Here is a 14,530-nt window from a genome sequence, read left to right as displayed (position 1 = left end):
AAACTTTAAAAGCCAGATTTTCAGAAAGAGGCTCTAGGTTTCTTTCAAAGTCTGGTTGGTTGCCTAACAGCCCGAAGCAGGGGAGGGGTAAAGTGGTTTAAATGCGCACCTTAGGATTGGACCAATACCAGTGATTTCAGGCCAGATTTGTAAAGGTGGCCTGAAAGATGGAGATAGGTGCCTAGTGGTATTTTCAAAAGCACCCGGGCTCCTTACTTGCAGTGGGAGTTAGTCAGGTACCTAGGAACTAGTGAAAATCCTACTGGGTACTGCCTATGATAACTACGTATGAATATTGAGGATATAAACCCATTATTTAGATGTCTTGTTTCATTAGCATTTGCTACAGGTGGTTCCACTAAAGACTGTAGATTACCCTGAAATTTAGAATGAGTCAGTGGATGGGCACTAGTTAAAAACATCTGGATTCCAGTATAATGTCCAGATGTTTAAATGCTTATTCATTATGGGAGTTCTCAACAGATTCTAATTGCTGTGGCATAAACATGTGAATTCAGTAGACTGTAAAAAATGTACAAATTGTACAGGAAGATTGTTAGGCTACATTAAGCAATGTATAAAACCACTGATTTCACATAATGAAAGAAAATTGAGCCTGCTAAAGTGGTGCCATTCTCAGCTCACTGAAAAACTTTGCCTAGCTATGGTCTGACAAGAGCTATAATTACATGGTTCACTCTCTGGATGCGTCTACACTGGCATGATTTTGCGCAAATACTTTTAACTGAAAAGTTTTTCCGTTAAAAGTATTTGCGCAAGAGAGCATCTATACTGGCATGTACCTTTACGCAAAAGATTTGCTTTTGCGCAAAAGCATCCGTGCCAGTATAGACGCTCTCTTGTGCAAGAAAGCTCCGATGGCCATTTTAGCCATCGGGCTTTCTTGCACAAGAAATTGATGTTACCTGTCTACACTGGCCTCTTGCGCAAGAACACTTGTGCAAGAGGACTTATCCCTGAGTGGGAGCATTAGACTGTGCAAGAAGCACTGATTTCATACAGTAGAACATCAGTGTTCTTGCGCAAAATCTTGCCAGTGTAGACACAGCCTTTCAGTATAATTGAAGTAAAAGGTTTATTATATTTTAGGACATTTCTAGAATCTACATGCAATGAAAATGAGGCTGGAATGTCATATTATATAATTATTTCTACAAAGTATTGAAATATACCTGAGATATGGGTATGGCGAGCCTGCTGAAAAGCTCATTGAAGTTAATGGAAAAACTTCCATTGACTTCAATGATCTATGGATCAGGTCCCATGTGGGAAGAGATGTCTCTACATTGGCACTAAAAAGATTGATGGTCGAAATTTAATTGTTATGTACAAGTTTGGAAATCTTTTAACTAGGGATGTTAAATTTAGTCTAATCAACTAGTTGATGGATTTTCCATTGACTGGTCAATAAGCAAGGGAGCCACAGTGGGGCTAGCTAACACTCCTGGTCCTGAGAGTTAACACTGCTGCAGCTCTGCCTTTTAAATGTAATGTGCATTTAAAAAGCAGAGGCACAAAGTCTGGGACTGGGCACAAGCTGGGAATCAGTTGATTCATGGCTTGCGCAAGGTCCCCACTACCCCCCTGCCTTCCTAGCCTCCGTGAAAGCCAGTGCAGGGGGGAATTGGCTTTTAAGCCGACTCCCCCCAGCACCAGCTCTTGCTTACCACCTTACTACCTCTGATAGAGGCAGCAAGCAGGGAGAGAGGAGCGACTAGTCAAGGGACTAGTCTACTATCTGATAAACTTTTTCTTATTGAATAGTTGACTAGTCGCTTACATCCCTACTTTTACAAATGCTAGCTTTGTATTACTGTAGCCTTTTTATACCAGGCTTCATGAACATGCCATAATGACCTGAATGTAATTACTGTTTCATTATTAGTTAATTTTCAGAACATGACAGGAGCAATCACCGTATCATCTATACAGGATTATTTTGTGTATCAAATACTTATATCCTTTACTACAACAATAAGGTTTAGCAAAGAAGTGATTTAAATAGTTCTTCTTTTTTTGACTCCAGATGCAGGTAGGTGGGAGGCAGAACAGTATAGTGCTACAGAAGCTGCAGCCAGACACGCCATACACTATTACTGTATCGTCTATGTATGCGGATGGAGAAGGAGGACGAATGACAGGCAGGGGCAAGACCAGTAAGTGAAAGAACTTTTTGTGGTGTTTTCATTAGTGAGTGGCTGTGAGACCACATTTATACCTTGTATTGGAGATCAACAAACTGATTAGTTTTGGTGAGGAGGGTCTTATTGTCTGGACCTTTTTGAGTATAATTCACCTCAATTTGACCCCACTACACAGCTTAAAATCTTGAAATCTCCTCTCCCAAAGGTACAGGGAGGCTACTTCATCCCATGTGTTAATTGTAGTGAATTTGCCTGAGAGGGAGAGTGAAGGATGTGGCTGGGGAGCTCCTGAGCACAAATGCTCCAGTACAGCTCCTCTACTGGGTTGTGACAGCAGCATGAGGAGCAGCTGCCTTCCCTCAGTGTGGGAGGTGCCTGGAGGTGGCCACAGGGGTGTAGCTTGTCTTGGGGAGAGCTTGCTTTGATATTTCACCCTTCTTGCTCCTTCCCTGGGATGGAAGAGGGGATACACCCTCTGCTTTGTCCATAGCAGCTCTGCTGAACCCTCTAGGGCTTCTGAGTTTCATTTCTTGAGGGTCTCGTGCCCTTTAGATGTGACTTTGCCATGTCTGCCTCCATCTGCAATGGAGGTCGGGGACTGCTTCTCTTGGGTCTAGTGGGGTGAAGGATGAGGGACAGTTTGAGGGCTAATGCAGTGAGAGTTGGGGCAGAGGAGGTGACAAGCTGTGGCAGGGAAGAATGGGGTAGTTCTTGGGGGGCTGGGGCAGAGATGGGGGAAGGGCAGTTTGGAGACTAAGATTGAGAAAAAGGGGGCAGGGCTAGTTTGGGGGCAAGGGCAGAGGTGGGGGCAGGAGGAGGAAAAGATGGTTTTAGGATTTGGGCAAAGGAATTAGAAGTTATGGATCGAGCAACACAGCTGTTAATGGGAAGAGATGTAACATACCTTACTGTTGCCCTGCTGTCCTGACCTAGCTTTACATGCCTGTAAGCACAGGGTCGATGTATCCCCTCATTTCTTCCTTACACACACACTTTTGTGGAGAATTTATCTCCTGGGATTGAAAATGTTGGGAGGACAGAGTTGATGCGGGGAGGGGAAATTGAGCAGGTGGGCAGCCAGGTTTATGTAAGGCAGACAGCCAGGGAGCAGGAGGTCTTATCTGGTGGAGCCAGTTACCCCTCCACCTGCCCTCTCCATTTAGTTTTGATGAAGGGGCTTGCGTGTCCCTTTGGATTCTTTGCACAGATAGCAGTGATTTAGCAGGGATTGAAACCAGATTGGGGATCAGAAGAGATTTGCATGTGAACTTTCCAGACACGTGGGTGGCAAGCAGGGGTGGTGCTGTGAATTGTAACCAGGCACTTTCTGTAATGAGGTCAGTGTGTTGTCATTGCCCCTTCATGACAGTTCCTTTGTGAAGAATGTAGCCAAATATTTTTTGTTGCAAGTTATCTAATTGTTGCCATGTATTTCTGTGCTCCACTGGCTGTGGTTGCTGAGTTCAAACTGGTGTTCCTAGGAGAAAGGAATAGCTAAGTATGGTGATTTGGGCTGAAGAGTGAGAAGCAGCTGTTCCAAAACTGCACCCATAGGAAGGGTTAATTTCAGCAAGGATAAAAGGGCAAAACATTCTCTGGGAAAAATCACTAGGAAAAGGCAAGATTGCTAAATGCATGAATCACAGTATGAATGAGGTCACACGTGCAGCTTCTAAGCTTCGGAAGTTGCTTGTTTGTTTCATGTGGCGGATTTTGTTGTTTTCAACCTGTGTGAACGGTTATGAAAAGATAGGAAATAATCACAACAGAGGCTCTTTAGAAATCATCTATTTTTTATATTTTAGCCTTCAAAAAGATCCAAGAGTGTCCAGGAATTGTTTTGGCCCCAGAGTTCACTATGAAATTTGCCTCTTCCCTTGAATTTTGAAATCGCACCTTTGCAAAGGTGTCTTTAAATTTACTATTGATAACCCTATATTTATTACTTTCTCAGTGCCTTAAGTTCTCTCTTGAAAATTGACCCCTATGAACTATATATTTTGAGATATTGTTATTTTATGATGATTGTATTTTGTTTTTGTCCTGCAGTACAGAACTCTGAGTGCTTTGTTATCAGGGGCGCTATATATGTAAAAAAAAAAATTGCTCTGAGTTCAATAAGTCTTTGGCATCTGCTGTGTGATGTGATTCCTAGCCAGACTACTTCAGAAAGTTTTAACTTAATGCTTTTGTGATTTGTTTCGATTCTAAATAATATGTAGAGGGAAAAAAAAGAAACACTTTGAACTATGTTTAGCATTCCTGACATTGTCAGCTGGGACTGCCGAGTTCTGAGTCAGTGAAGCAATGATATTAATGTCCAGAATGAAAACTTCTTATTTTTTCTAGAGCTGCATTACACAGACATGCTCTGACAGGAGAGATAAAAGCATGGAAGTGTGTGGTTTCAGCAGTCTGACAGGGCTTTTGATTTATTTCAGAACCACTCAACACAGTAAAGAACCTCAGGGTGTATGACCCAACCACCAGCACACTCAGTGTAAGATGGGATCATGCTGAAGGAAGTCCTCGCCAGTATAAAGTATATTATGTGCCAACAACAGGTGGAGCAGAAGAAATGGTAATCATTCTTGCGGGCCTTATTAGTTGTCTCAGATAAGTTGCCATATAAACCCCTGAACAAAAATTGAGAGTGATGAGTGCCTCATCTCAATACAAGGATAGTTTATATAGATCTTGTGCAAATTCTATTCCCTGCTACATTGATGTAACTTCAGAGGAACTCTATTGAAGTCAGTTAGCCCATGACTTAATACTACCTTTTAATGTAATTTGTTAAGAAGCAAATTTTGAATGCTTCAGTGTTAGCATGTGGGAGCTACTGTATTCCACAGCAACTACCGCACTCCTTCTTCTGAAGGGAAAATATATGGGCATGAACATTGTCATAAGAGGAAGGACCAGTGGATAAAGATTCAGGAGACTTCATTTCTGTCCCCATCTCTGCTGCTGATTGTGTGACATTATTAAGTTCTGGTAACATTTTCAAAAACACCTCAGTGATTTAGATGTCTGCATCACATCATCTAAAAGAACTTAGACACTTAGAAGTCTAAATCACTTTTGAAAATCTTACCTTTCAAGTCTTTGTATCTCAGTTTTCTAATTAGTAAAATAATGATAGTTCCCCTTATCCCTCTTTCAGAGAACACTGACCTATGAATGAGAGCCACTATATAAGTGCTAAACAGAATTACTGCATTAGCCTGAGATGTTTGTTACTAGTTGCTTTTACAAGTATGTAATGTTGTTTTTTATGTGATATGAGTGTAGAACTCTACAAATAACTGAGTTGAGTAGTAACACTATAAGCCAAATCCTTGTCTTAAATGAATCCATGCGGCTTTTGGAGTTGATACCAGTGGGATTTGGCCCTAAATCCACCACGAGTCAGGGTCAGTTCTAAGGGAATGTGTAGCATAGCAAATAACAGTGACTGCTTGGAATGGGATAAAAAGCTTAAGTACAAAGAATTTTATCAGGACCAGTTCCATCCCGTGTATCAAACTCTTTCAGGAACTAATGACCATTACAATCTTCTCCCTCTTCTGCTCCAAGTCAAGGCATACTTCTTTGACCTGCTTCCTCTAACATAAAAACATACCCAGCAGCTGGTGCACACTTAAAAATAATATACAGTCAGCAACATCAAAACCCTCCCAAAACAAAACACTCCACTGCACCCACCTTTCCCTGCCTGGGGAGAGAATGAGAGAACAAATTAGACATGATAGATTTTAGCCATGTTACTCAATGCACTGGTGGAAGGAACTCAGATAGTACAATGATGAGGGAAGTAGAAAAACCCGTGCAGAATGGAAAGGAGGGGCCAAAATTAAATTAAAAGTTAAATTAAATAATAACGTTCCCTTTAATTATTTTGCTTTTAAACTGACAAAGCACTCTTTGCATAGTTTTTGCTTAAGTTACTCTCCTCTATCCAGAGAACTATTTTGTTTCATAGTTCCACTATCCATTTAAATAGCTTTTAGGAGCAGAAGTAAGTTTTTGCAGCTGGCGTCTTGTATTTCCAACCTAGTGTCACATAATGTATGTGTGAATTAGATGGGATATGGACATTTAGCTTTACATAATCCAACCAAATGTTTATTTCTTCGTTTGAGTTTCAGTTTCACGTTTCACCTGTGTTCCAGTTTTGGAAAAAAATATTGTTACTTCCCACCTAACAGATGTCCCTAGGAAGCACATTCAGGTCCTTGACATTAGGCTGTAGCCACACATCACTTTAGAAGCCTGCTTCTGTCAAGTTGCTGAGGTGTTGCGATAGCTATGAGCTTAAGTAAAAAGAAAACATGCTTTTAAGTATTATTTGAGGTAATTACTAGGCCAGATACCTTGAGCTGGCATAAATCAGAGTAGTCCCACTGACCTCATCTGTGGACTTCTTTTTTGGATGCTTAAGAAAATGTAAAACTGTTTAAACTGACATCTGCAGAGAGAGTCATATTCGAAATGCTCAGTTGTTTCACTCTTTATTTAAATACCACACCACGTTTTTAAACCTACAGACAACAGTACCAGGAAACACAAATTATATCATCCTGAGATCTCTCCAGCCTGACACACCTTATAGGGTAACTGTGGTTCCAGCTTACCCGGAAGGGGATGGTGGACGAGTATCTGACATTGGGAGAACTTGTAAGTGAAGTGGTTTTATTCGTATCATCTCAGGCTTTATATATAAATAATTTAAAATTATAGATGTTGTAATAGTCCTACTTTACTTTTCATCTCCTGTGCACATTTCCTGCTCCTGAGTTAGTGGCAGAGCAGATACATAAGAATGATATTCATGTGTGTCATTGAGTTAGTGATGATTCATTTTCACAGTATACCCAGTCTTCATTGCTCTCTAGTAAGGCAGGCTCTCGGTCTTCTTTTGCTGACAGGAAGGGTATTCCAATGATTAGGATGCTAGCCTGTGACTTGGGACACACAAGTGCAGTTCCCTGGTTCATCACTGAATTTCTGGGCACCATTGGGTAGTTCACTAGTCTCCCTTTACCTCAGCTTCTATAAAAATGGAAACAATAGCGCTTGCCTGGCTGACATGGGTATTTATGATGACGATAAATACCTTAAAGACTCTGAATTGCTCAGGTACTATGGTAATAAAGGCCACATAAGTATCTTAGATAGATGAGCGCCTTTTTGTGCTACTAGAGTTATTCTTGTGTACACATCTCTGTAACACTAATTTACTTTCTCTTTGGCTTAGTGGTGAGAGGAACGGCAAGAAACATGCAAGTTTACAACCCTACACCGAACACCCTAAATGTCCGATGGGAACCTGCACCCGGCCCAGTACAACAGTATCGAGTAGTCTACGCTCCACTGGTTGGCCCACGGCCATCAGAATCTGTAAGTTATTCAGCCTCCCAAGCATTCCTTAAAGGAGCACTGACAGTGTCACCTCCAGTGATTACTGGCTCCTAGTAAAAAAACAGTTGTAACCAGAATGTGAGCAGATTCTCCTCAGCAGAAAGCCCAGGGGTCTCCCTTACATGATCTGCACCATGCTCCTGCCCACATACTCTTCTCCTGCATATAGCTCCACACAGTATCCCACCTCTGCTGCACCCAGCCTTGAGATCTCATTCAGTGTTGCTGCATTCAGATTCATGCTCACTACCTGGCGCCCTACCTTATACACATGCCCCTCTTGTTGTCTCCCACATCTCCCCGTGCTCTTCTTCAGTATCTCTGCTCACTCAGTTCTTACCCAGAGGGGTGGTCAGAGTGAAAACATCATCCCCACAGAGGCCAGGCAATTCTGGAGCCGCTAGACCCAATCCTCCTGCTGCATCTCTGCTTCTCCTAGAAGTACCAAAAGCCTGGATTCAATCTTCCACCCCTCCTGGACATTTCTTATGTCCTCTACTTCACTTTCCCCTGGGGCGGGGTTGCCCAGGGCCCATGGGCACTGGAAAGACTGCAAAGATGAAGGGGCCAAGCAGGTTCATGGTTTGCAGTTCCACTCCTATTTGGCAGGTCCTCATGATGGAAAGGCAGCCAGGGCAAATGTTCAGCTCTGGTCAAGAAACAAGAGGTCTGTGTCAACTGGTAGCTGCTTCTTTGGCGCCCTTATTGCACCCCTGATTGTAACCATCTGCATGCAGCAGCTCTGCTGAAAACCCCATTTCCATATGAATATAATGTACTGCATGACTGCACCATTCTGTGGTGTAAAAGAATAAAAGCTCCACCAATTTCTCATTTGCTATTCAGAATCCTTTATTGTATTGCCAACAAAAGGCAATTAAAAATTGCAATACTGATTCTGAAACATATAGAATACAAAGCAAAGACTATGGAAAGAATGGCTTTAGGGCACTCTTGGGATGTAAAATTAGGACTTGATGAATGCTTTGATTTGGATTAGAAGTTTTAGGGTTATCTGGGCCCTTTTATTTGCAGACAGTCAGCCCCTCTGGATACAAACACATGCATTATGAACATTCCAGTGTCTCTGTGAATGTGTTACAATTTGTAATGTATTGTTTGCATCTGTCAAGAGTGGGTGCTTATAACTGCACACACATGTGACACCTAATAGAGGACCGTTAGAAAATGTATCCTTAGCATATGTCAGTAAACCACAATGGAGCAATATTTTGCTCTGGATTTCTGCAGGTCTTAATCTTTACTAGTTGCAATATTTTCATGTAGATTCTGTCCAAATAATGTACACTAATTATTAAACTATCAGCATTTTAGAAAAAGAAGTCATTTTGCGGAATGAGAACACCTATATTTTATTGCCAGTTAGTTGTGTCTCCTACTGATGAGCTTTGTGTTAAGCAAGCAGATTCCTATAACCATGCATTTCTGTAGATGGAAAATACACAACAGGATCAGGCTACTAAATTTCCTCCTTTCAATATAAATGACTGATAATTCATTTGGATAATAATAATTTTACAAGGCATTATCTGTATAGGCATGTGTATGGACCTGTCAGATAAAACTCATTTTTCCCTCCTAGATTATAGTTCCAGCGAATACTCGCGATGTTGTGCTGGAGCGCCTGATTCCCGACACGCCTTACTCTGTGAATGTTGTTGCTCTGTATGCTGATGGAGAGGGAAATTCAAGCCCTGGACAGGGGAGAACAAGTAAGAGGCAAAATTATGTTTCTTTACTGCTATTTAGTGTCTCTATTTGCTGCTTATATAAGTGAGGGATTGATAACACTGACTACAAACGTCATGTTCACTTCCCAATGTAGCTCTCCCAATTCACCCGAATAATGGCTTTTTAAAAATTTTAGATCTTCCTTGAACAACAGCTGCCAATTTGGTCAGATTATCTGTTGATTGCAATGCAGGTGAAGTTTTACTAGTAGGGACTAGACCAGACTGATACCACTTATGATGGAAACTTAAATTGAACCTAGGTCTTTTAGTAGTAAAAAAATCCTTTAATTACAGCTATACTCCTATCTCTCTGTCTCTCCAAAACAAAGCACACATTAAAATGGACAGTTTGCTGCCAAAATGGAGGCACGATTTCAGTTTAAATTCGGAGATTTGTCTGCCACAATAATCCCTTGAGTGCAGCCCTGGACTGGATTTAGAAGTAGGTGACCCAGATGACCTGGGCCGGCATGCTCTTTTTGGTGTTAGTGACAAAAGGAACATGTTTGAAGTACCATGTTTAAGGTATTACATATGTGGAATCATTTTTCACTAACCTTCTAGAATGTTCTGGATCTTTGTCAAATCTCATGGAACATTCCAGACTTTCAAGAATTACCTTTTCCTCAAACCTCCTAGAATGTTGTCAGCCATGCCCTCATGAGTATATTAGGGTCTGGGTGTCACTAGTTATCAATGAAATATGAATACATATTTACAGATCCTATCATGCAAGTTTCTTGTCTTATTCATCAGGGATAAATCAGGTATGCAAATTGTGCATCTGAGCTGTGAACGGGGCTACAAATGCAATAAAAAAAAGGTATTCCAAAGTTAACAATGGGAGGGAAGGGTGCTGAATACGTTCCTTTCCTGTAGCGCCATTTGGTCTAACTCTGGCCCTGGTACAACCCATTGTAGGCAGCCCAAAGACACCACCCTTGCCCACATTACCTGAAACAACAAAAGTTGTCTGGTATTACCTAGTGAGCTGAGAGCACAACGCCTTCTGTGAGAGGGTGGATGGTAGGGAAGCCCCAGATGAATAAACCTGCAGTGAACCTGCCTTATTTCAGCCTCATACATGTAACTACATGGGATCAGCATGAGAGGAGCTCACCTGTGGCTGCAACATGCTCTTCACTCTTACTCTTTTTTCTACCATTTGCCCAGATTTATATGAAATCTGCAAAGGTGACAGTCTGTCAATTATCTTCCCTGCCTTTGGGCATTGACTGTGTATGGATGTGGGTGCTCATATTGCAAGATACTGTTATTGTCTTTCCCTCCTTTCCACAGGGTCAGAACTCTTGTCAGTTAGGCCCCACTCCTGTTGTGATCTCTGGGCAATATCATGATATTATCACCTTAATGTGTACACATGCATGCGGCAGTCAATGGGAGCCCTTGGCGTGCACTCCAGGGCAGCATCTGAACACTAACAGTTCTAGGGTATCTTAGGGTACATCTAGACTACAGGCTTTTGTCCACAGTCTTTGTCGACAGATACTGTCACAAAGTCTCTGTCGAAAAAGAGCGCCTAGACTACAGCCAGTTCTGTTGACAAAGCAAGCCGCTTTTTCGACAGAGAGTCTAGACGTTCTCTTTTGAAAAAGCACAGTGTGGATGCAATAGAGCCTTTTTTCGACATAACTCTGTCAAAAAAGGCGTTATTCCTTGTAGAATGAGGTATGCCACCGTTGACAAAACTGCCGCGTTCTGTCGATGTTATGTCGGCAAAACTCAGCAGTAGTGTAGATGCAGGTATAGTTTTGTCGACAAAAGTCCACTTTTGTCAACAAAATCCTGTAGTCTAGACACACTCATAAAGCGAAAGGACTTTTGTCTTCACTGCACTTCACTGATCTTGATACATATTTCCCCTTTAGCACCTCGTAGTGGGCCAAGGAACTTGAAGGTGTTTGATCCAACAACAAACAGCCTTTCTGTACAATGGGACCATGCTGATGGGCCAGTTCAGCAATACAGAATCATTTATTCACCTACCGTTGGTGACCCCATAGATGAATATGTAAGTGCAGTCATTTGCTAATAAGCATTTAAATATCCTGTGCTGATATTAGAGAAAAATAAAAATATCTGATATTTGGATGTTGTATATTTTGGTTGCTTCAGAGTTGAATTGTTTGGGCATTATTGTATAGGGTGATGGTAAGTGGCACACTTAAGCAGCTGGATCTCAGTCTTTTTGTGAAATAGTCCATTCCACAGAGTACAGGCTGGATCTCTGTAACCCGGACTTCTCTTGTCTGGCAACATCTGTGTTTCTCCATCTCTGTGGGTGCTCTTGGGCTGGCGCATTCATCAGGAAAAGCTGGGGACCCTGCACTTTGCAGCTCTCCCCCATCCTCCCAGTGCTTCCAGAGTGTCGCAGATAGCCCTTCCCTTGAGAGCTCTTCCCCAAAGTCCCTGCTCAATCCATGCCAGCCCTATTGCTGCCACTGGAGTGGAGCCCCAAAGCTGGTGGCAGCAGACGGGGCCAGCATTGACTTCTCCTGGTTTGGTAAATTCCCTGGTTCAGATCCTGTCAGATCTCAGGGGTGACAGACCAGGGAGGTACAACCTGTAGTTGTCTATGTAAATACAGAAAGGCACCAAAGCCTTGAAAGCAAAGCATAAAATAGTGTTAAAGTTGAGATCAAGGAAAAGATCCTGAGATGAGCCTGTCACAGCATGGTTTGTTCAAGCCATTGTGCTCCAGTAAATAGCCATGTGTTGCTTCACATGCCATGTGGTGTTGTGCTAAGACTCCCGGTAAACACACCACCAGACAGCATTTAGGGCAGTATGTACATATTATGAACTGAGCGAAGGAAGCAGTGTGAACTTTTATTCAAATTTTATAGTTCTTGCTTTTGTGGGGGGTTGTCTGAGTTGTAAGTTTGTAGGGTTGTCAACTTTAGTTGGAAGAATTCCTACAAGTTTTATCATGACATTATCTTTAATTAAAGAATAATCTTTAATTCCTAGAGAGTTCAGGAAAATCTTTGAGAGCTGTCAGTCATAACAGTTTGTGCTTTAACTTTATGCTGCTTCACATTGAGTTCCATAGATTTGGCCTATAGAGCATCATATAACTGCCTGTCATTTATTTGTTATTGCTGAATAGGATTGGTTGAATGTTACCCATTCAGAATTATTTTTTGATGAAAAACTCTCTTTTCAGCTACATGATTTTTTTTTCAAAATGTGTCTGCTTTCTGAAAAAAAAATCACTTTACATCAAAAAAATTGAACACTGAAAGTCAAGCACATACTTGTTTTCAGTCCCAAACTGAAAACATTTTGTCCAAAGACTCCAAAAAATTAAGTTAAGAAATACCACTGTGTTGCCTCATGGGACTTGTAGCTCCTGTGCTTTATGCTCTCATTCTCCTCTTTGGGACCAACTTCCAGTTGGACTAACTCTCCCATGACACTCCTGTAGTGCACCACAGTGTCGGTACAAGATGAGAGACCACAGTGTATAGCTGCAGCAGGCAGCAAATGGGGTGACAGGTTGCATAAATTAGGGAAAAATTTGAACCTCAAAAAATTATTGTTGCCATCTCATTGATTTGGAAATGTAGAATATTGTGTACAGTTTTGGTTGCCAATTTGACAAAAAAGGATTTCCAACTTCTGGGTAGATAGTGAAAAAGGGTAACAGGATTGATTAAAAGTGTGGGTAGTACTATCTGCAAAGGAAAGGTTAAAAGTGTTTAGTATGGAGGAAAAAAAGGAGACTGAAAGGGAAACTTAGTATGGCTTTTCAATTTTTAAAGGAAATATAGAAAGATCCAGGAGATAATCTGGTCCAACTACTAAACTAGGAATGTGGAAAATATGTGTTCATGAAGAGAAGCTGCAGATTATTAAGGTCTAAGCCAAATACTGGAAATAGCTCTTACTTCTCATGAGGAGTTTTTGGACAATGAAACAGTTGTGGGAGCAGATGGCACAGATTAATTTGTAAAGGAAAAATCCAGGTTTTTATTGGAAAGGTTGATTAGACAGATAACAGTATTAAAATACTAACTACTATTTGTTATTTTCGAATTTTGAATGTTAATTTTAAGAAACATGTGTGGACGGTTCACCTTTTCTATGGCTAAAGGTGGCTCTGACTTTATATTCTGTAGTCTGATATATATCTTGGCCCCAATTCATATCTGGTTTAACTGCCGTGGCTCAGTGGAGTTACACCAGGAATTAATATGGCTAATTTGTAACAGATAGCAAAATGAAGTCTTTAACTCATCCCCCTCTGCATCTCTTATCATAGCACCAACAGATGTCATTCCATAACTTCTCCTTCCCCAACCAACCTGATCTCATCTGGATTTCGGAGCGTCTCCAGGCCCAGTTCACATTTACTTTTCCCTTCTGTGTCCCTTTTCATCTTCCTTTACCCTGTTGTTCTGGCCCTGTGCTCTGGAGAAGATGACCCTGTTTATGTTTGTACTCTGCTTTTTTCTCTACTCCACACTCTTACAACATAAACAAACCAATAAGGTCATCTTCTCTTTCCCCTCCTCATGTTAGTAGCTTTGTCTTCTCTTGTTTATTCTCTCCCCAAAACACCACAACTGTAACTTGTCCTCTCTCCACATGGCTATATGTGGGGATAAATCAAACCTTTTGAATTCTGCATAGATGTAACAGACAATACTGTTAATTTTAGGCAGGTGAAATTATTCTGAAATGTTTAAACAGTGGAGTCTTTCTTTCAATACAATGGAATTCTCTATAGCAGGATTTAAAAATTCGGCTTGGCTGGGTGTTTGCACTTCTACAAATTTCACAGGGATTATTTATTTACAGTTCATTGTAATTATCGGTCAGGTAAAATATTACAGCATATTCATCTGTATTTCTCTCATGGTTTCTAGACAACAGTACCTGGAAGAAGAAATAATGTGATATTACAACCACTGCAACCCAACACACCATATAAAATTACTGTTGTGGCTGTGTATGATGATGGAGATGGTGGACAACTAACAGGAAATGGACAAACTGGTAACTTAGCTTTATCATTAAGTACTATATTGTCATTTCTCCTCATTATTTTATAGTTCTGTTGCGACAATGCCAGCGGCCCCTATCCTGTGTTGGGGACTTGTTGTTCTAGGCACAATGCAAACATATCCAAAGACATGATTTCTTCTTTAAAGAGTTTGTAGT

At 41.2% G+C, this 14,530-nt stretch overlaps 1 protein-coding gene across 1 annotated transcript in view; it reads left to right on the top strand.

The window, feature by feature from the left end:
- COL12A1 (collagen type XII alpha 1 chain) overlaps window positions 1-14,530 on the top strand; it is a 154,305-nt gene that overhangs the window by 82,839 nt on the left and 56,936 nt on the right. The window contains 7 exon segments of the mRNA XM_089777144.1: window positions 2,048-2,177; window positions 4,607-4,746; window positions 6,716-6,845; window positions 7,426-7,568; window positions 9,193-9,322; window positions 11,233-11,375; window positions 14,236-14,365. Coding sequence (XP_089633270.1) covers window positions 2,048-2,177; window positions 4,607-4,746; window positions 6,716-6,845; window positions 7,426-7,568; window positions 9,193-9,322; window positions 11,233-11,375; window positions 14,236-14,365 — 946 coding nt within the window.

This window comes from Pelodiscus sinensis, chromosome 3 (genome assembly GCF_052426305.1).
Source record: "Pelodiscus sinensis isolate ZL-2025 chromosome 3, ASM5242630v1, whole genome shotgun sequence".
Classification (NCBI taxonomy): Eukaryota; Metazoa; Chordata; order Testudines; family Trionychidae; genus Pelodiscus; species Pelodiscus sinensis.
This window is presented reverse-complemented; position numbering and strand designations above follow the sequence as displayed.